Genomic DNA, 23,393 nt, shown 5'->3' on the forward strand with positions numbered 1-23,393 from the left:
AGCAAACAGGGTAAGCAAAAAAAATATGTGTGTTTTGTCTTTACAACTGATATTAAACACAACAGTACAACTGATATTAAACACAACAGTACATTAATGTATTGTTTTGGAATGACTATAATGTATAGGACTAAATGCATATGTCTATAACACAGTCCCCCTCCAAAACTACACATATTTGTTAAGTAGAGACCCTACTGAGTATTTCCCACCCCACTTTAGCTGAGACAGGTAGAACAGTTTTCTCTCTACAAGCCAATATGTATCCCATGTACAGTCTATTACAGAATATTGCATTGGGCGCTATAGAGTGGGCAGAGAACGAAGTGCTGCTGCGTATGTAGGACACAGTCCGCCTCCAAAACCACACATATTTGTTAAGTAGAGACCCTACTGAGTATTTCCGACCTCACTTTAGCTAACAGGACTAGTTTTCTCTCTACAGCCAAATATTCTCAACATATCAGTGTTAACATTGCATTAATTCATTACTGGGGGTAGAAAAATGTTTTTTAAAACCATATTTTTTATTTTAATATATTTAAATGAGTTATCTACATTGCAATGTTTTGAAATGTGGGCTTTTATTTGGAAACTTGCTTCATTACCGTACGAGTGACGTCATCGTTTGTGCTGCTGGAAGGCGAGCTTCCTGTGTGCTGAGATCTCAATCAGAAGTCAATTCGATTCGGTTTTACCGCCTCTCCTCTGCGAGTAGGACGGGCTTATCACGGCTATACACAACTGTTTCAGTGACTGAACGATGGCAGTGAACCTAAGCAAAAATGGCATTGCCCTGACAAATGCCTACAAAGAGGTGGTAGATGAGAAATGCAACACCAATTGGTAAGGACCGTAGCATCGCAGGAAAGCTCGCTAACGTTATCTAGCTATCTAATCGCGTCGCCATAAAATGGTGCATCCGCTTTTTTTAGTTAGCTAGCTACGTTAGTTCCTTAGTTAACAGCATTTAATTTCCCTTGCCTATCATGTAAGTTAGTTAGCTGGCTTGCTTGTTGTGCAATGAGAACGAATTTTGTATCAACGAAACAGTATAAATATTATTGCCATGTTTGTACAGTAGCCAATTATACAAATCGGATGACCATGTCATGTTGTCTGCCAATTTCCTTAGCGTTTTAGCTTGCTAGTTAGCTAAGTAAGGATGATGCTAGATAACATTAGTAGCTACGTTAGCTGTTTGTTTTTATTTTGTTGATTTCTTAGGTGCATGCAATATTTAACGTTAACGTTAGGCAGCAAATTTTAGCTAAAGAAGTGTTTAAAGATCAAGATGACCTGAATTAATTAATTAACCTGGTTTACCTCTCAAGAGGTTTATCAAACCCAGAGGGTTTCAGTCTTAGCACACTTCCTGTTGCTGAATGGGGACCAGATTCTCAGATGTTTTTTTTTTAACCATATAATTACATAGTACACTATTATAGGATCTCAGTTGCTCACGTTAATGGTCTGTTCCAAAGTTATGCAGTTCAACCCAGTGTCATGTTTTTGTTTGATCAGGGCACATCACCTAACCAGGATGCTATTCTGCAATAACTTTTTAAGCAGTGGCTAAGTGTTACATGGATGTGAACAATGATGTTGACAGTATGGTAGCCTAATAAGCAGTGTAAACAACAATCTACTATTTGCAATGCTAGTGTGATCCTGTAACCAGGCATTCTTCTCTGCAGGGCATTGTACACCTATGAGGGGAACACTAATGATATCCGATTGGCAGAGAAGGGAGGTGAGTGTGGTACACAGGATCTTAGAAAGGCTCCAACATTTAAATGTTTTCCGTTTGGAATCGAGTCTGCAATGTTGTCTTAGATCATCATCACCTTAACTTATGGTGTGCCACTGAATTGCTCTCAATGCACAGTAAAGCAATTTAAAAGATGAAAGCAAAGGTAGTAAGTATTTTGCAGTAGGTGCGTCTTTTATTGTTTCAATAAAATAAGAACAATTTTCATATGTGAAAAGATAGGTAGCAAACAAATCATGTATAATGCAGGAAGAATCTTCCAGCACATACCCTGTCAAAAACGGAACATGTTGAAAGTGCCTACGGCAGTATTGTTTGCCATGTAGCCATATTGTAAACAAAATGTAAGCTTTACACAGTAATGTACATTACTTTGCATAGAACATACATTCTACTATGTGCCAACATTACAATACTGTTTCAGATGGTGGACTGGAGGAACTGGTGGAGGAACTTAGCAGCGGGAAAATTATGTACGCGTTCTGTCGTGTCCAGGACCCAAACTCTGGCCTGTGCAAATACGTCCTCATCAACTGGGTGAGTGCTGTGCTACGCTCCCTTTTCTTCTGAAGGTGGCACTCCTCTGTATTTTGTAATTTAAGTTGAATGATGCTCATGAGTATTTGTGTTTCAGACTGGAGAAGGTGTGAAAGATGCCAGGAAAGGACTATGTGCCAATCATGTCAGCTCCATGGCAAATTTTCTCAAGGTATTTCATTTGGCATGGTATAGACATTTTCTCCACACAGACAACTTGTGTTTAGTTAAGGAAAAAAATCGATTGGATGCAACTTTTTGTGTATACACTTGTAACACTGGCCTTAACAGGAAATGAAATGTATAGCTATTGCAGGAAAGGAATAGACACCCCTGTAAGTGCCAGTAGTAGCATGTTGGTGTTTAAGATAGGGAGGACAAAGTTAATGCGTGACATGTTTATTGGCGCAACATTTTTTGACGCAGTTAAGCTATTAAAACATTCTGATGTAGATAATTTTGTGTTTCCTTCTCTGACAATCAAAGCGTAGTATGCCTAACTTAATGCACTGTTTTTTAAATGGAAAAAGGCCCAGATCGTTAGGACCGAATTTGAGCAAATCCAAACATTTTAATTAATCGCGATTAATGCCATTAACTAAATTATTTTAATCGTTTGACAGCCCTAGTTTGAGTTAAGCAGCAGTTGGAGGCTGCTTTGGGTGAAGTTGTGGTTTCTAAATCGGCTCTTGAATTATCAGTTATCATGAAAGTCACCTTGCTAACTGCATGTCAACAAATCCTATGGGTGGTGGTTGTCAGATATCAAATATCCCTCCTACGGACAGCCCTTTCATGGCCTTATCTGGAATTTGTGATGCGTGTTATTTGTAGCTAAAATGTCTGCTGTAATTCCAGGGCGCACATGTCACAATAAATGCCCGTGCAGAGGAGGATGTGGAACCTGAGGCTATTATGCAAAAGGTGGGCAAGGCCTCGGGGGCCAACTATAGCTTCCACAAAGAGTCCAACAAGTTCCGAGACGCTGGTCCCCAGGGGCCTGTGGTATGTACCGCGTCTTATCCTTTTTAGAGATTAAAACATTTTAGTGGTGCATTATGAGTTTGTTTCATCATTTTATCAGGATCTGTGCATACATTATGTTGTACAGTGAGGCAAGATGTGTTGTGGTCCGATAAAATGCCTTCATATAGCTAATTTGTTTCGGTATTAACTTCTCTGCGGACATTTTCGTTAGATTTACTGCACAAGACTGCAGATGAACAGCCTTTGGTAAGACACGTGGCGGGGGCCTATGTGTATATGTAAACAACAGCTGGTGCACGATATCTAAGGAAGTCTAGGTTTTGCTCGCCTAAGGTAGAGTATCTCATGATAAGCTGTAGACCACACTATCTACCTAGAGTTTTCATCTGTATTTTTTGTAGCTGTCTACATACCATCACAGACCGATGCTGGCACTAAAACCGCAGTCAATGAGCTGCAGGTGCTTCTACACCTGCATTACTAGCTGTTTGGGGTTTTAGGCTGGGTGTCTGTACAGCACTTCGAGATATTAGCTGATGTACGAAGGGCTATATAAAATAAAATAAAATTGATTGAATACCGCCATAAGCAAACAGGAAAATGCTCATCCAGAGGCGGTGCTCCTAGTGACCGGGGACTTCAATGACTTCAACCTAATTTCTATCAGCATGTTAAATGTGCAACCCAGAGGGAAACAAATTCTAGACCACCTTTACTCCACACACAGAGATGTGTACAAGCTCTCCCTCTCCCTCTATTTGGCAAATCTGACCATAGTTCTATCCTCCTGATTCCTGCTTACAAGCAAAAATTTAAGCAGGAAGCACCAGTGACTCGGTCGATAGAAAAAGTGGTCAGATGAAGCAGATGCTAAACTACAGGACTGTTTTGCTAGCACAGACTGGAATATGTTCTGGGAAAATTGTGGACCTCCACAAGTCTGGTTCATCCTTGGGAGCAATTTCCAACTGTCTGAAGGTACCACGTTCATCTTTACAAACAATAGTACGCAAGTATAAACACCATGGGACCACACAGCCGTCATACCGCTCAGGAAGGAGACGCGTTGTCTCCTAGAGATTAACGTACTTTGGTGCAAAAAGTGCAACTCAATCCCAGAACAACAGCAAAGGCCCTTGTGAAGATGCTGGAGGGAACAGGTAAAAACGTATCTATATCCACAGTAAAACGAGTCCTATATCGACATAACCTGAAAGGCCGCTGAGCAAGGAAGAAGCCACTGTTCCAAAACCGCCATAAAAAAGCCAGCCTACGGTTTGCAACTGCACATGGGGACAAATATCATACTTTTTGGAGAAAAGTCCTCTGGTCTGTTGAAACAAAAATAGAACTGTTTGGCTATAATGACCATCGTTATGTTTGGAGGAAAAAGGGGGAGACTTGCAAGCTGAAGAACACCATCCCAACCGTGAAGCACAAGGTGGCAGCATCATGTTGTGGGGGTGCTTTGCTGCAGGAGGGGCTGCTGCACTTCACAAAATGGATGGCTTCATAAGGAAGGAAAGTTATGTGGATATATTGAAGCAACATCTCAAGACATCAGTCAGGAAGTTAAAGTTTGGTCGTAAATGGGTCTTCCAAATGGACAATGACTCCAAGCATACATCCAAAGTTTTGGCAAAATGGCTTAAGTACAACAAAGTCAAGGTATTGGAGTCGCCATCAGAAAGCCCTGACCTCAATCCTACAGAATATTTGTGGGCAGAACTGAAAAAGCGTGTGTGAGCAAGGAGGCCTACAAACCTGACTCAGTTACTCCAGCTCTGTCAGTAAGAATGTGCCAAAATTCACCCAACTTATTGTGGGAAGCTTGTGGAAGGCTACCCGAAACGCTTGACCCAAGTTAAACATTTTAAAGGCAATGCTACCAAATACTAATTGAGTGTATGTAAACTTCTGACCTACTGGGAATGTGATGAAAGAAATAAAAGCTTAAATTTAAGTAATTCTTTCTACTATTATTCTGACATTTCACATTCTTAAAATAAAGTGGTGATCCTAACTGACCTAAGACAGGGAATTTTCACCTGGATTAAACGTCAAGAATTGTGAAACTGAGTTTAAATGTATTTGGCTAAATGTATTTGGCTAAGGTGTATGTAAACTTCCGACTTCAACTGTGTTTGAGAATGCTATTCACTGACTACAACTCGGCGTTCAACACCATAGTGCCCTCAAAGCTCATCACTAAGCTTAGGACCCTGGGACTAAACACCTCCCTCTGCAACTGGTTCCTTGACTTTCTGACGGGCCGCCCCCAGGTGGTAAGGGTAGGTTACAACACATCCACCACGCTGATCCTCAACATGGGGGCCCCTCAGGGGTGCGTGCTCAGCCCCCTCCTGTACTCCCTATTCACTCATGACTGCACAGCCAGGCCCGACTCCAACACCATCATTAAGTTTGCTGATGACACAACAGTGGTAGGCCTGATCACCGACAATGATAAGACTGCCTATAGGGAGGTGGTCAGAGACCTGACCATGTGGTGCAATGACAACAACCTCTCCCTCAACGTGATCAAGACAAAGGAGATGATTGTGGACAACAGGAATAGGAGGACCGAGCACGCCCCCATTCTCATTGACGGGGTTGCAGTGGAGCAGGTTGAGAGCTTCAAGTTAGTTTGTTGATGATGTGGACACAAAGGAACATGATCCAAGCACACCAAGACAGTCGTGAAGAGGGCACGACAAAACCTATTCCCCTTCAGGAGACTGAAAAGATTTGGCACGGGTCCTCAGATCCTCAAAAGTTTTTACAGCTGCACCATCAAGAGCATCCTGACGGGTTGCATCACTGCATCACTACGGAGGGTAGTGCATACGGCTCAGTATATCACCGAGGCCAAGCTTCCTGCCATCCAGGACCTCTATACCAGGCGGTGTCAGAGGAAGGCTCTAGAAATTCAGACTCCAGCCACCCTAGTCGTACTGTTCTCTCCTACCGCATGGCAAGCTGTACCTGAGCTCCAAGTCTATATCCAAGAGGCTTCTAAACAGCTTCTACCCCCCTTCTACGATGCTACTACTCTCTTATTATCTATGCATAGTCGCTTTAATAACTCTACCTACATGTACATATTACCTAAATTACAACAACACCGGTGCCCCCGCACATTGACTCTGTACCGGTACACCCTGTATATAGCCCCACTATTGTTATTTACTGCTGTTCCTTTATTTGTTATTCTTATCTTACTTTTTATTCGTTTTTTTAATTTTCTTAACTGCATTGTTGGTTAATGGCTTGTAAGTATGCATTTCACTGTTGTAGTCAGCGCATGTGACAAATCAAATTTTATTTGTCACGAGTTTTTCAGTGTGAGTTAGTTTCCAATGTGTTGGTTGTTGTGATGGTGCAGCTGGTTGTTTACAATGACTCGTCTGCAGTAGAATCCAGTGGCTTAGTTGAGGCTCATGATTGCTGGCCAGGGCTGGAGCCAGAGAGACAAGGCAGGCTTTTTAAAGCCTGTTAACTCCCCATAATCAACCAACATGCTGCGTCAGTATTGGATCTGGGTAGGGGTTGGTGTCCAAGAGTGACAACTTGTTTGGAGCATAGGAGATTTTTGTTATTATCTAACACATTTTGTTATGACAGGGCTCTGTGTATCAGAAGACCAACGCTATGTCTGAAATCAAACGCACCAATAAAGACAACTTCTGGGCGCAGACAGAGGTAAGCCAGCTTCAACACCTTTCTCCCACTACAGGGACTCACTGATCCTCTACAGACTTGTTAGATTTGCTTGATCATAGCTCAGCGTGTTCTGGTGTCATGCGGCCGTTATGACACATTTTACATTACCCTAACCTTGTGCTCATGGCCCGCGTGTCTGTCTCAGAAAGATGAGGAGAAGCGGCGACAGGAGGAGCGCTGCAAGGCAGACGAGGAGCGCCAGAAGCTGGAGAAAGACAGGAAGGATCGAGAGGCCAAGGAGGCAACTCTCAGAGAGAAGAGAGACAAGGAAAGGGCCTCTATGATCGACCAGCAGAAGTGAGTAAAACTGTGGTTAGTTCACTTAGCTGTTGGTTATCTAGCTGACCTTATTGACAGACAGGTTTGCATTGTCTACTTCCCCCTTTTAACAACCATTTGTTTAACAGGAAGTACCAGCAGCAGCAGGAAGCTGAGAGCAGAGAAGATGAGAAACAACAATGGGTGAGTTTTCTGCTGGCTTACAGCAGGACTGGCCTGCAGTCTGAGGAGAATCAGTTAAAATCAGTTCCGCTATGTGGGAGGCAGTAGGTCAGTCTGCAACATGAACCCCACCTAAATTATGTTTTTAAATGTCAAAGCACAAATTTAGGACATGATAAGATTAGCACAAGAACAAACTATACAGAACCGTTAGGTGTAGCCTCTGAGGTAGTGTTCAATTATGTGGGATGCACCATCAGGAGGAGCAGGAGAAGGACTTCCAGGCAACTCAGAAGAAAGGGATGAAGCGTGGTGAATCTGTGGAGAAAGCCAATGTGAGTTAAATGTGATTGTCCAAAATCTCCCTATACCCTGTGACTCAGAACTGCTTCCATTTTCAATGACTCAATCCAATCTGTTCTTTGCTTGAATCCAAAGTCTCCACAGTTTAACTTAGTAATTTCCCTGTCTGTACATTCTTTGTATCTTCTACATTTTCTTTAGACATAATAAAGAAATTGTACATGTTTATTCATACTGTAGATCAGGGGTAAGCAACTAGTTTCAGCCGGGGGATGATTTTTGTTTGAGCAAATGATTGGGGGGATGGAAAATAATTTGTATAAGAATTTGGACACTGCACATTGATCACAACTAAGACCAACAAGATTGTATTTCAAATCAAAGTTTATTTGTCACGTGCGCCGAATACAATGGGTGTAGACTTTACAGTGAAATGCTTCCTTACAGGCTCTAACCAACAGTGCAAAAAAGGTATTAGGTGAACAATCGGTAAGTAAAGAAATAAAACGACAGTGAAAAATAACAGTAGCAAGTCTATATACAGTAGCGAGGCTATAACAGTAGCGAGGCTACATACAGGCACCAGTTAGTCCATGTAGACCATGTAGATATGGTTAAAGTGACTATGCATATATGACAAAGAGAGAGTAGCAGCAGCAGCGTAAAACAGGGGTTGGGGGGCGGGGGCACACAATGCAAATAGTCCGGGTAGCCATTTGATTACCTGTTCAGGAATCTTATGACTTGGGGGTAAAAACTGTTGAGAAGCCTTTTTGTCTTAGACTTGGCACTCTGGTACCACTTGCCATGCGGTAGTAGATAGAACAGTCTATGGCTGGGGTCTTTGACAATTTTTAGGGCCTTCCTCTGACACCACCTGGTGTAGAGGTCCTGGATGGCTGGCAGCTTAGCCCCAGTGATGTACTTACTGGGCCGTACGCACTACCCTCTGTAGTGCCTTGCGGTCGGAGGCCGAGCAATTGCCGTACCAGGCAGTGATGCAACCAGTCAGGATGCTCTCGATGTTGCAGCTGTAGAACCTTTTGAGGATCTGAGGACCCATGCCAAATCTTTTTAGTTTCCTGATCGGGAATAGGCTTTGTCGTGCCCTCTTCACGACTGTCTTGGTGTGTTTGGACCATTCTAATTTGTTGGTGATGTGGACACCAAGGAACTTGACGCTCTCAACCTGCTCCGCTACAGCCCCGTCGATGAGAATGGGGGCGTGCTCAGTCCTCCTTTTCCTGTAGTCCACAATCATCTCCTTAGTCTTGGTTACGTTGAGGGATAGGTGGTTATTCTGGCATCACCCGGCCAGGTCTCTGACCTCCTCCCTGTAGGCTGTCTCGTCATTGTTGGTGATCAGGCCTACCACTGTTGTGGCGTCTGCAAACTTAATGATGGTGTTGGAGTCGTGCCTGGCCATGCAGTCGTGGGTGAACAGGGAGTACAGGAGGGGACTGAGCACGCACCCCTGGGGGGCTCCAGTGTTGAGGATCAGCGTGGCAGATGTGTTGCTACCTACCCTCACCACCTGGGGGCGGAAGTCCAGGATCCAGTTGCAGAAGGAGGTGTTTAGTCTCAGGATCCTTAGCTTAGTGATGAGCTTTGAGGGCACTATGGTGTTGACCGCTGAGCTGTAGTCAATGAATAGCGTTCTCACATAGGTGTTCCTTTTCTCCAGGTGGGAAAGGGCAGTGTGGAGTGCAATAGAGATTGTATCATCTGTGGATCTGTTTGGGTGTTATGCAAATTGGAGTGGGTCTATGGTTTCTGGGATAATGGGGTTAATGTGAGCGATGACCAGCCTTTCAAAACACTTCATGGCTACAGACGTGAGTGCTACGGGTCTGTAGTCATTTAGGCAGGTTGCCTTCGTGTTCTTGGGCACAGGGACTATGGTGGTCTGCTTGAAACATGTTGGTATTACAGACTCAATCAGGGACATGTTAAAAATGTCAGTGAAGACACCTGCCAATTGGTCAGCACATGCCCGGAGCACACGTCCTGGTAATCCGTCTTGCCCCGCAGCCTTGTGAATGTTGACCTGTTTAAAGGTCTTACTCACGTCGGCTACGGAGAGCGTGATCACACAGTCGTCCGGAACAGCTGATGCTCATGCATGCCTCAGTGCTGCTTGCCTCGAAGCGAACTTTGAAGTGATTTAGCTCGTCTGGTAGGCTCGTGTCACTGGGCAGCTCTCGGCTGTGCTTCCCTTTGTAGTCTGTAATAGTTTGCAAGCCCTGCCACATAAGACGAGCGTCGGAGCCGGTGTAGTACGACTCAATCTTAGCCCTGTATTGACGCTTTGCCTGTTTGAATGTTCGTCGGAGGGCATTGCGTTATTTCTTATAAGCTTCCGGGTTAGAGTCCTGCATCTTGAAAGCGGCAGCTCTACCCTTTAGCTCAGTGCGAATGTTGCCTGTAATCCATGGCTTCTGGTTGGGGTATGTACGTACAGTCAATTTTGGGACGACGTCCTCGATGCACTTATTGATAAAGCCAGTGACTGATGTGGTGTACTCCATGTTCCGGGAAGAATCCCGGAACATGTTCCAGTCTGTGATAGCAAAACAGTCCTGTAGTTTAGCATCTGCTTCATCTGAACACTTTTTTATAGAACGAGTGCTTCCTGGTGCTTCCTGCTTTTTTATTTAAAAACAACAATAATTTCATACCATGATTACATTGAGACACGATCACATACACTACATGACCAAAAGTGTGTGGACACCTGCTCGTCGAACATCTCATTCCAAAATCATGGGCATTAATATGGAGTTGGTCCACCACTTTGCTGCTATAACAGCCTCTACTCTTCTGGGAAGACTTTCCACTAGATTTTAGAACATTGCTGCAGGGAGTTAGTGAGGTCAGGCACTTATGCTTTATATACCTGTCAGCAACGGGTGTGGCTGAAATAGCCAAATCCACTTATTTGAACTGGTGTCCACATACTTTTGTGTGTGTGTGTACATATATATATATATATATATATATATATATATATATATATATATATATATATATATATATATATATATATATATATATATATATATATATACACTGCTCAAAAAAATAAAGGGAACACTTAAACAACACAATGTAACTCCAAGTCAATCACACTTCTGTGAAATCAAACTGTCCACTTAGGAAGCAACACTGATTGACAATAAATGTCACATGCTGTTGTGCAAATGGAATAGACAACAGGTGGAAATTATAGGCAATTAGCAAGACAACCCCAATAAAGGAGTGGTTCTGCAGGTGGTGACCACAGACCACTTCTCAGTTCCTATGCTTCCTGGCTGATGTTTTGGTCACTTTTGAATGCTGGCGGTGCTTTCACTCTAGTGGTAGCATGAGACAGAGTCTACAACCCACACAAGTGGCTCAGGTAGTGCAGCTCATCCAGGATGGCACATCAATGCGAGCTGTGGCAAGAAGGTTTGCTGTGTCTGTCAGCGTAGTGTCCAGAGCATGGAGGCGCTACCAGGAGACGTGGAGGAGGGCAACAACCCAGCAGCAGGACCGCTACCTACGCCTTTGTGCAAGGAGGAGCACTGCCAGAGCCCTGCAAAATGACCTCCAGCAGGCCACAAATGTGCATGTGTCTGCTCAAACGGTCAGAAACAGACTCCATGAGGGTGGTATGAGGGCCCGACGTCCACAGGTGGGGGTTGTGCTTACAGCCCAACACCGTGCAGGACGTTTGGCATTTGCCAGAGAACACCAAGATTGGCAAATTCGCCACTGGCGCCCTGTGCTCTTCACAGATGAAAGCAGGTTCAAACTGAGCACATGTGACAGAGTCTGGAGACGCCGTGGAGAACGTTCTGCTGCCTGCAACATCCTCCAGCATGACAGGTTTGGTGGTGGGTCAGTCGTGGGGTGGCATTTCTTTGGGGGGCCGCACAGCCCAGAGGTAGCCTGACTGCCATTAGGTACCGAGATGAGATCCTCAGACCCCTTGTGAGACCATATGCTGGTGCGGTTGGCCCTGGGTTCCTCCTAATGCAAGACAATGCTAGACCTCATGTGGCTGGAGTGTGTCAGCAATTCCTGCAAGAGGAAGGCATTGATGCTATGGACCGCCCGTTCCCCAGACCTGAATCCAATTGAGCACATCTGGGACATCATGTCTCGCTCCATCCACCAACGCCACGTTGCACCACAGACTGTCCAGGAGTTGGCGGATGCTTTAGTCCAGGTCTGGAAGGAGATCCCTCAGGAGACCATCCGCCACCTCATCAGGAGCATGCCCAGGCGTTGTAGGGAGGTCATACAGGCACGTGGAGGCCACACACACTACTGAGCTTCATTTTGACTTGTTTTAAGGACATTACATCAAAGTTGGATCAGCCTGTAGTGTGGTTTTCCACTTTAATTTTGAGTGTGACTCCAAATCCAGACCTCCATGGGTTGTTAAATTTGATTTCCATTGATAATTTTTGTGTGATTTTGTTGTCAGCACATTCAACTATGTAAAGAAAAGTATTTAATAAGAATATTTCATTCATTCAGATCTAGGATGTGTTATTTTAGTGTTCCCTTTATTTTTTTGAGCAGTGTATATATTTCACACACACACAAATCAGATTACTTCGAGGTAGAAAGGAGTTGGAGCACTCAAAAAAAAAAAAAAACAGGATTTGATTTCATTTAGCTCTCTCTAATCCATTGTACAGGATGTGAACAGGTGACTGACGTTTTGAGGTCAAGCTGAAGTCGTACTCAGTGACCTGACCTTTGCGCTTAGCTCCTATTTATAGCCTAGTGGCCCATTGAGACACAACAATGTAAGAAAATAATGAAGCTTTGGATTTTGTATTCTTTACTTGTTCTCAGGTGGTAAACTTTTTATTATTGGCTGACCAATACTTATGTTTTTTACCACCCGAGAACAGGGAAAGAATATAAAATCCAAAGCGTCATTAATTGTAGCACAACAAATGTTATATACATGCTCAAATGCGTCTGCGGTGCTGCTTATATTGGTCAAATTATATGAGCATTAAAACTCTGCATTGCAGAACATAAGGCTGACAATAGGCCGGCCCTCCATGTACTGAGTCTGACACCCCTGGGCTAAACAATTTTCACTGTCGTCGAGTTTTCACTGTCGTCGTTTCTATAATGTTCTTGTTTAGATTTTTGGGGTCGCTGTGTTTCCGGATTCACAAACAAACACATATCACCTATGTATATTTTGACATGGCCTATTTATTAACGAGACACACTGTTTCTCTTATTATTAGTAGTATTTTGTGCTACAATTTGCCATTTACCTTATGTTTCAATTATAATTTTCTTACATTGTTGTCTCAATGGGCCCTGGGCTATAAATAGGAGCTAAGCACAATGGTCAGGTCACTCTGAGGAAGACTTCAGCTTGACCTCAATGTCAGTCACCTGTTTGCATCCTGTACAATGGATTAAAGAGAGCTAAAATAAATAAATCTTGTGCTCCAACTAATTTCTACCTAGAATTTTGGAAGTTTTCTTGGTAAGAACGTCTCATGATTTTCATCGTTGTTGAGCACCCCTCCTTTCCTTTGTTTGCTGAGGTGTGAAGGCCCACCTGAACTCATTTTTGCATGAATTCCCCCCCTTTTTTTCTTTTTTTTGGGGGGGGCCAAAGAAAATCAATTACGGGCCAGGTTTTGCTGACCCCTGCTGTAGATTATTTAGGAGATTATGCCATTTTGCTTATCAGCAGTGAATTTCACTGGGGTGTTAAACTACTAAAAGTTCTGAGCTGAGAAGTTAAAAATCTGTCCTTCTGCCCCTGAGCGATGCAGTTAACCCTGGGGTTGGGTTAAATGCCGGAGACACATTTCAGTTGAAGGCATTCAGTTGTACAACAGACTAGGTATCCCCCTTTCCCTTCCCTTTCTATAGCTGTACAGTGGCCAGTGTGCATGTCTGACTCTCACTGTGTGTTTCAGGAGGCAGCCTCTCTGATCTCCCAGCGCTCTATGAACCCCAGAGAGATGTTCAAGCAGAGAGAGAAGGGCATGGACACCCCTGCTGATGCTGCCCACGCCCCTGCCAGCCCCCAGCCAGGTAGGCTACTAATTCCAATTCAACTGTTTGCTATTAATATGCCAAGTGTAGTTACTAATGTGGACTTTAGATTATTTGGTAAAATGTTTCTGCCATGGGTGTGTCCTAAATGGACTTGCTAGCTGTCTGTCAGGTGTGGATAAGATCAGGGGATTGTCTGAGCCATGTTGAAACATGCAGGAGGAGATTCTTATTGCATTACTCTGCCTTCATCAGCTTTAACTCATTCAGACACAGACTGTCTCGTATCACATCTTGTCTCTAGACCACATCTGCTTTGTGTTGTCTGCTCTGCTGGGTAACCTCTCCGGCCAATGTGTATGTCTGTCTGCTCTGGTGTGTGTTTCTCAGGGCGTTTGCAAAGCCCTTTTCTCTCTAAGCAAACATGTGAGCCTGAGCCGTCCCGCTCGCCCCTGCGTCAAGCCTCCCCACTCTCTGCAGGCTCTGCCTCTCCTGTCCCTACTGCAGGTCTGAGCTCACTCATACCACTGACACAAACTGACACTGTCCTATCTCACATACACACAGACAGAGAGAAATACTTCACACGTGGATGACTGTGACATACAAGAGATGTTTGTTTCGGTCCAATCTCTACTTGATGCTGTTCCCTTTCAATCAGTCCAAATTATTGACTTAATGCTACTCCATTTGCTCTCTTGTTACTGCAATTTAACGTCACCCTGAGGCTCATGCCCATGATTAGTCCACTGTACATCATCATGCCCACATTAGATCACTGTAACCAAGGCCTCCCGAGTGACACAGTGGTCTAAGGCACTGCATCGTATTGCTAGCTGTGTCACTAGAGATTCTGGGTTCAAGTCCAGGCTCTGTCGCAGCCGGCCGCGACCGGGAGACCCACGGGCCGGCGCACAATTGGCTCCGCGTCATCCGGGTTAGGGGAGGGTTTGGCTGGCAGGGATGTTCTTGTCCCATCGCGCTAGCGACTCCTGTGGCAGCCCGGGCGCAGTGCACGCTGACACGGTCGCCAGGTGTACGGTGGTTATTTTGACACATTGTGTCAAGAAGCAGTGCGGCTTGGTTATGTTTCGGAGGACGCACGGATCTCGATCTTCACCTCTCCCAAGTCCATATGGGGGTTGCAGCGACGAGACAAGACTGTAACTACCAATTGGATACCACGAAATTGGGGAGAAGAAAGTAGTAAAACAATAATAAACATTCACTGTAATCATCATGCCCACATTAGATTACTGTAATCATCAATCTCATCCAGTGTGCTTGTCTTTTTCCATGAGAGTTCAGATGGTTTAGTATATATTCCAACTAGATCTGTCTCACATCAGAATTAGATGTTCATCCATGTTTCTCAAACGTCAAAAGTGTTTAAGGTTAGGCAACACTCCTTCCGTGGCCTCCAACTGCTCTTAAACGCTAGTAAAACTAAATGCATGCTTTTCAACCGTTCGCAGCCCGCACCCGCCTGCCTGACTAGCATCACTTCTGACTTAGAATATGTGGACAACTACAAATACCTAGGTGTCTGGCTTGACTGTAAACTCCCATATTAAACATCTCCAATCCAAAATAAAATCTAGAATCGGCTTCCTATTTTGCAACAAAGCCTCCTTCACTCACACCGCCAAACATACCCTCGTAAAACTGACTATCCTACCGATCCTCGACTTCGGCAATGTAATTTACAAAATAGCCTCCAACACTCTACTGAGCAAACTGGATGCAGTCTATCACAGTGCCATCCGTTTTGTCACCAAAGCCCCATATACCACCCACCACTGCGACCTGTATGCTCTAGTCGGCTGGCCCTCGCTACATATTAGTCGCCAGACCCACTGGCTCCAGGTCATCTATAAGTCTATGCTAGGTAAAGCTCTACCTTATCTCAGCTCACTGGTCACGATAACAACACCCACCCGGCCTCCCGGGTGGCGCAGTGGTCTAGAGCACTGCATCGCAGTGCTATGCTGCGCCACCAGAGTCTGGGTTCGCGCCCAGGCTCTGTCGCAGCCGGCCGCGACCGGGAGGTCCGTGGGGCGACGCACAATTGGCTTAGCGTCGTCCGGGTTAGGGAGGGTTTGGCCGGTAGGGATATCCTTGTCTCATCGCGCTCCAGCGACTCCTGTGGCGGGCCGGGCGCAGTGCGCGCTAACCGAGGGGGACGGGTGCACGGTGTTTCCTCCGACACATTGGTGCGGCTGGCTTCCGGGTTGGAGGCGCGCTGTGTTAAGAAGCAGTGCGGCTTGGTTGGGTTGTGCTTCGGAGGACGCATGACTTTCGACCTTCGTCTCTCCCGAGCCCGTACGGGAGTTGTAGCGATGAGACAAGATAGTAATTACTAGCGATTGGATACCACGAAAATTGGGGAGAAAAAGGGGATAAAAAAAAAAAAAAAAAAAAAACAACACCCACCCGTAGCACGCGCTCCAGCAGGTATATCTCACTGGTCATCCCCGAAGCCAAAACCTCCTTTGGCCGTTCTCTGCTGCCAATGACTGGAATGAATTGCAAAAATCGCTGAAGCTGGAGACTTATATTTCCCTCACTAACTTTAAACATCTGCTATCTGAGCAGCTAACTGATCGCTGCAGCTGTACGTAGCCCATCTGTAAATAGCCCACCCATTCTACCTACCTCATCCCCATATTGTTTTTATTTACTTTTCTGATCTTTTGCACACCAGTATTTCTACTTCCACATCATCATCTGCACAGCTATCACTCCAGTGTTAATTTGCTAAATTGTAATTACTTCGCTACTATGGCCTATTTATTACCTTACCACCTCATGCCATTTGCACACACTGTATATAGACTTTCTTTTTTTTCTATTGTGTTATTGACTGTACGCTTGTTCATTCCATGTGTAACTCGGTGGTGTTTGTCGCACTGCTTTGCTTTATCTTGGCCAGGTAGCAGTTGTAAATGAGAATTTGTTCTCAACTAGCCTACCTGGTTAAATAAAAAATAAAATGAACACCGAATGGTTAAGGTTTAGAATAGGCTTAAAACAAAAATCTTAAACTTTCTATCGCTGGATTCGAACATGCAACCATTGGAATCGGAGGCAGATGCACCCTAGCAAAACCGAAACCTACTTGAAGGTAACAGTGCTCACTGTTGCCCTTAGTGGCCGGTTTCCACATCTCCTGACATTCTCAGCCATGGATGAACGTTGACTACTGACTTGTATCACGGGTGACCTGGCTGATATATTCAGTTTCTGAATATCTCTGAGTGCATGCCTTAGTATATGTGTACATTTGTGGCCATCTGTGTGTATCTGTGCTCCTATATCATGTGTACATGTATGTATGTCGTAATAAGAACCCAGTGTGGATGAGCTCGTTGTGGATGAGTCATCCCAGTCTGAGTGCTTGGATGAGCAGGATGCAACCCCTATTCAGGATGCAGTCCCTGAGGAACAGTGGCAAGATGAAGGTGGGCCCTACTCCACATGCACCTCAGTCTGAACACAGAACAGTCATTCTTCTCATCTGTGACTCATCATGACCATTTCTCTGGACACATTTCTAAGTTACTTTGTATTCTGGATCCCTGCTGCTGCTGCCACCTGTTGGTGGAGGGAGATAGTCTTTAAAAAAAAAATACAATTGACCTTTTCCCCTTTCAGTGAAGGCACCAGCTCCTCCCACTCAGCACAACCATCCCACAGAGCCAGCCCAAAATGATCTCTATGAGGAGCCCCCACAGGTGAATATTTGACATGGCACATGTGAGAATCATTCCGCAAGGGTGAGGATTTAATTATAAACGGCGATAACATATGTTTTGTAATCTGAAAATACCTTCTCATTATTCAAATGCCATTCATGCCAAAAGAAGATGTAACGGGTAATATTTGCAGTTGAACTTAACACTTGAAGGGCATTCTCAGAGGTACAGCACCCCTTGTTATTCCCTCAGGTGGAAGAGAACACATTTGAGGTGCCTGCAGGGGAGAAGACGGACCGAGGTGTCTGTGCCAGGGCTCTATACGACTACCAGGCTGGTAAGCATCATCACAGCCTACTGACAATTTACAGCTGACACTCGGTCCACTGAACTGGTTCTTTATGTGAAAAATGTGTAACCGTGACGTTTTTCCCCAATACGGAGAATCAATATGAGTGGAACTGCTAGTAGGAAACTGGCAGTCTGTGAGGGAGTAGACACCGTCAAATAATACCATAAAGGATATCTGAATGGGCATGGTGATCTGAGGTATTGCTCCTCTTTTCATTCCACAGCTGATGACACCGAGATCTCCTTCGATCCTGATGACATCATTACTGGCATCGAGATGATTGACGAGGGCTGGTGGCGGGGCTACAGCCCAGACGGGCATTTTGGAATGTTCCCAGCCAATTACGTGGAGGTTATTTAGGGTCCATACCTCGCCCACTCACTAGATCAGCATATTGGAGGCAGAATAGAAAAGATCCCCCCCAGAAGAATTTGGCAGTAGGAAAACTGCTAGGGTCCAGAACACAGCAGGTCAGAAGTAACTCAACAGTGAACCCTTTAGAATAGTTTGCTGAACTGGATCTGCCACATTAAGGACCAATATATGAACAATAACCATGGGACCAGGGGTTGCACAAATCTATCCCTGTTGAAGGAAGCAATTCAATTATGTTGTTGATGTTGTGAGCCCTTAGATGGCATAGTTTAGGTTTTGATGAAAACCCATATATTGGCCAACCCCAAACTGAATCTCTCACCTTTTAATGTGATGCAGTAAATTGTCAGGCTTTTTTGATTTTTCAATTCAAGTTTCCATTGCGAACATTAATAGCACATTCCTTATAAAGTGAATCCAGTTTTGTTCCAGATATACTATTTTTGTTATTTGTAGCATTCACTCCTGTTGGGTTCAGGATAATATTTCATCGCTCACATAATGGTACCAACTATGATCTTTGGCCTTTTTTGCCTTTTCCTCAGACTAATATTTTATGTGAGTATTTCTTTGTCAGAAATTAGTTTGCTTGAAAGGAATCCTGTGTGAATTTCCAACAGTAGTTTGGTATTGCAGTGGAATTGAATATTTGCTATGCTCTCTGGGTGGCTGAACTCGAGGGAAAATAGGGGTGTAAATAATGACACAATCATATTCTTGTGAAATATTTTTTATTTTTTTAAATACAGCTGAAGTCCTGAAGTCTGCATACACTTAGGTTGGAGTCATTAAAACTTGTTTTTCAACATCTCCACAAATTTCTTGTTAACAAACTATAGTTTTGGTAAGTCGGTTAGGACATCTACTTTGTGCATGACACAAGTCATTTTTCCAACAATTGTTTACAGACAGATTATTTCACTTATTATTCACTGTATCACAATTCCAGTGGGTCAGAAGTTTATTTCAAAGTCATGTTTGGAGAACTTTTTGTGACTTAAAAGAATATGGTGCCATAGTGGTGACATACTGCAGACTCACATCCCAGATTTGTATGTTTTATTGTTTAACATAAGTTGACTGCCTAAAAAACTGAGTTTAAATGTATTTGGCTAAGGTGTATGTAAACTTCTGACTTCAACTGTATATAATGGTTATGCTAAAGAGCTCATCCCCATATCCTTCCTGTTCTCTTCAGCCCCTGGAGAATTTTAATGATGGACTATTTCAGGGACCAGTTACACAAAACAAAGCATAAGTCATATTTCCTCTCTCGCGCTGTTGCCGTTTTCATATGTATCCTGGGTAGGGTTGCAGAATTCCGGGTACTTTAAATAAATTCCCTGGTTTTCCTGAAATCGTGGTTGGAGGAATCCTGGAATCAGGAAGGGCATAAACAGAAAATCTGGAATCTTCCAAACAGGATTTCTGGAAAACCTGGGAATTTATTGAAAGTTCCCAGAATTTTGCAACCCTAGTCCTGGGTACAACTAGTCTCTGCTTAACCAGTCTTTCACAGCCAGGTCCAGCTTCCATCAAAATACAGGTCTGTGATTGGCTTAACCTAACAGAAGAGCCTTGATCAGATGCTGTTATCATGTGACAGTGCCAAAGGAGGGTAACAGGATGACGTCGTCCTCTGGAAAGTGCTTTCTCTCATTTTAATCTGTTGAAACTCCATAACCATTAGGCTATGCAACGTCACTGCTTTTTAATTTATAATGAAATCATTGTGAAAGAAAAAGTTTGTGAGACATTGTCACTTTAATTAATGATAAGGGAATTTAAGAATGATTTAAAACGGGTCATGGTCATTTCAAGGTGTGATGTATCCATGTTTTTGTTTTTCAGGAGTATATTGTAATGCAAATACGTTCGTCATAATTAAAAGAGTTAAAGTGAAATGTGTTCCTGTCTTATAACATCTTTTGTAAATGTTGGTTGTTGTGGCAGCAGTAAGTCAATTTAAACATACGAGGGCGGTATGAGCTAGCTGATAGAATAGGAACAGAATTGTGTAAGGTGGCATATTGATTATTCTGAAATCTGTTTGGAGTGAAAGCTTTGGAAACTTTTTCAAAGAGCAGTAACTGTTTGATATTGATGGCACAGTTAGGAGTATCACTTTGTCTCGTACAGTGCATTTGGAGAGTATTCAGCCCCCTTCACTTTTTCCACATTGTTACGTTAGACTTATTCTAAAATGGATCAAATTGTCCCCCCCTCAATCTACACACAATACCCCATAATGACAAATCAAATAACTTTTTAGACATTTTTGGGAAGAAACAGATTTACGTAAGTATTCAGACCCTTTACTCAGTACTTTGTTGAAGCACCTTTGGCAGCAATTACAGCCTTGAATCTTCTTGGGTATGACGCTACAAGCTTGGCACACCTGAATTTGGGGACTTTCTCCCATTCTTCTCTGCAGATCCTCTCAAGCTCTCAGGTTGGATGGGGAGTGTCGCTGCACAGCAATTGTCAGGTCTCGTCTGAGATGTTTGATCGGGTTCAAGTCCGGTCTCCGGCTGGGCCACTCAAGGACATTCAGAGACTTGTCCCGAAGCCACTCCTTCGTTGTCTTGGCTGTGTGCTGAGGGTCGTTTTGCTATTGGAAGTTGAACATTCGCCTCAGTCTGAGGTTCTGAGCGCTCTGGAGCAGGTTTTCATCAAGGATCTCTCTGTACTTTGCTCTGTTCATCTTTCCCTCAATCCTGACTAGTCTCCCAGTCCCTGCAGCTGAAAAACACAGCATGATGTTGCTACCACCATGCTTCACTGCAGGGATGCTGCCAGGTTTCTTCCAGATGTGACGCTTGGCATTCAGGCCAAAGAGTTGAATCTTGGTTTCATCAGATCAGAGAATCTTGTTGTGCATGGTCAGAGTCCTTTAAGTGCCTTTTGGCAAACTCTAAGCGGGATGTAATGTCTTTAACTAAGGAGTGGCTTCCGTCTGACCACTCTATCGTAAAGGCCTAATTGGTGGAGTACTGCAGAGATGGTTGTCCTTCTGGGAGGTTCTCTGGAGCTCAGTCAGTGACCATCGAGTTCTTGATGACCTCCCTGACCAAGGCCCTTCATCCCCGATTGCTCAGTTTGGCTGGGTGGCCAGCTCTAGGAAGAGTCTTGGTGGTTCCAAACTTCTTCCATTTAAGAATAATCAAGGCCACTGTGTTCTTGGGGACCTTCAATGCTGCAGACATTTTTTGGTACCCTTCTTCAGATCTGTGCCTCGACCCAATCCTGTCTTGGAGATCTACGGACAATTTCTCCGAACTCGTGGATTTTGCTCTGCCATGGGACCTTGTATAGACAGGTGTGTGCCTTTCCAAATCATCTCCAATCAATTGAATTTACCACAGGTGGACTCCAATCAAGTTGTAGAAACAGCTCAAGGATGATCAAACAGGATGCACCTGAGCTCAATTTTGAGTCTCATAGCAAAGGGTCTGAATACTTATGTAAATAAGGTATTTATTTTTATTTTATACATTTACAAATTGGTCTAAAAACCTGTTTGCTTTTTAAAAATCAATTTTAGAATAAGGCTAACGTAAAAAAAATTAAAAAAAAGTGGATTAAAGTGAAGGGGTCTGAATACTTTCCGAATGCGCTGTACATGAACCTCAGCTGTGTGTTCTATAAGCAGTTTCCTGGAATGAGAGCATAAAGGTAACGGCTGGGGATTTTTATTGTTATTACCTCTGTTTCAGTTTCACAAGAACAGCAAGATTTAACATTTCCCCCATCCTGTAAGATAAGATCTCACTTAATTTTCCCTCAACTAAAAAAACATGCCTAAAAACCTTCCATAGTCCCCTTTTTAAAAAGTAATTTAATTGTGTTACTGAAAATGGTTGAAACTTACAAGAAACCCAAAGTCACAAAACATGACAAAGAAATAGAAAAGATGTAGGCCTGTAGTGGTTTTCTAATGGTAGTATGCAAAGTGTGACTAGAAGGCCACTAGATGATACGTTCCCAGGATTGTGAGTCAAACCTGTTCTGATTGGAATGACAACATTTCTTCTGAACTGGTTCAGTTTACAGTCTGCTGACCTCATCACAACCCCCTCTGTCACTGGAAGACTGAGATGAATAGCAGGGGGTTTTCTTTACATCACATTTCTCATCTATTCTCAATGCTCAGTTTATCTTGGTATTAACTTATAGGTGCCATGAATTTTAGATCTTTGAGATTTACATATACCTATTTGAATTACAATTCCATAAGTTTCCAATTTCAGGGATAGATTGACAAATACAATAATGTATATGTTTTGTAAAGAAACAGTTCATCTGGTGGTTTGTAGAATCATTTTGCATTCTGTAAAGATTCACTATGACTCAGTGTGAACAGAACCCTCCTGCGAGGTCCAATGTATACTGAACAAAAATATAAACGCTACATGTAGAGTGTTGGTCCTGTCTTTCATGAGCTGAAATTAAAGTTCCCAGACATTATCCATATGAACAATAAGTTTATTTATTTCAAATTTTGTGCACAAATGTTTACATCCCTGTTAGTGAACATTTCTCTTTTGCCAAGGTAATCCATCCACCTGACAGGTGTAGCATATCAAGAAGCTGATTAAACAGCATGATCATAACACAGGTGCACATTGTGCTGGGGACAATAAAAGGCCACTCTAAAATGTGCAGTTTTGTCACACAACACAATGCCACAGATGTCTCAAGTTTTGAGGGAGCATACACTTGGCATGTGGACTGCAGGAATGTTCACCAGAGCTGTTGCCAGATAATTTGATAATTTCTTTACAATATGCCTCCAACATCGTTTTAGAGAATTTGGAAGTACGTCCAACCGGCCTCACAACCGCAGACCACGTGTATGGCGTAGTTTGGGCTAGGGGTTTGCTGATGTCAACGTTGAGAACAGAGTGGTTGGGTTATGGTATCGACAATGAACACAATTGTATTTTATCGATGGTAATTTGAATGTACAGAGATACCGTGACGAGATGCTGAGACCCATTAGGTCATTCATCCGCCGCCATCACCTCATGTTTCAGCAAATGTTTCATGTTGCAAAGATCTGTACACAATTCCTGGAAGCTGAAAATGTCCCAGTAATTTCATGACTTGCATACTCACCAGATATGTCACCCATTGAGCATGTTTCGGATGCTCTGGATTGGCGTTTATGACAGCGTGT

General features: G+C 43.6%; 1 protein-coding gene across 4 annotated transcripts; it reads left to right on the forward strand.

Moving 5' to 3' along the window:
- The first annotated feature begins 630 nt into the window (after positions 1–630).
- LOC139576774 (drebrin-like protein B) lies at positions 631–20,122 on the forward strand. Of its 4 annotated transcripts, XM_071403218.1 has the most exons (15): positions 635–846; positions 1,698–1,753; positions 2,196–2,308; positions 2,406–2,480; positions 3,167–3,313; positions 6,920–6,997; positions 7,164–7,315; positions 7,426–7,480; positions 7,720–7,794; positions 13,714–13,831; positions 14,183–14,299; positions 17,140–17,253; positions 17,447–17,526; positions 17,740–17,824; positions 18,063–20,122. In XM_071403218.1, the coding sequence occupies exons 1-15, from the start codon at positions 764–766 to the stop codon at positions 18,197–18,199; spliced, it is 1,485 nt and encodes a 494-aa protein (XP_071259319.1). In that variant the 5' UTR covers positions 635–763; the 3' UTR covers positions 18,200–20,122. The 4 variants fall into 4 exon arrangements, with proteins under 4 accessions (XP_071259321.1, XP_071259319.1, XP_071259320.1 ...); XM_071403220.1 differs by lacking the exon at positions 14,183–14,299 and having other exon boundaries at positions 631–846; XM_071403219.1 differs by lacking the exon at positions 17,140–17,253.
- Positions 20,123–23,393: the final 3,271 nt, after the last annotated feature.

Source organism: Salvelinus alpinus, chromosome 5 (assembly GCF_045679555.1).
Source record: "Salvelinus alpinus chromosome 5, SLU_Salpinus.1, whole genome shotgun sequence".
NCBI lineage: Eukaryota > Metazoa > Chordata > Actinopteri > Salmoniformes > Salmonidae > Salvelinus > Salvelinus alpinus.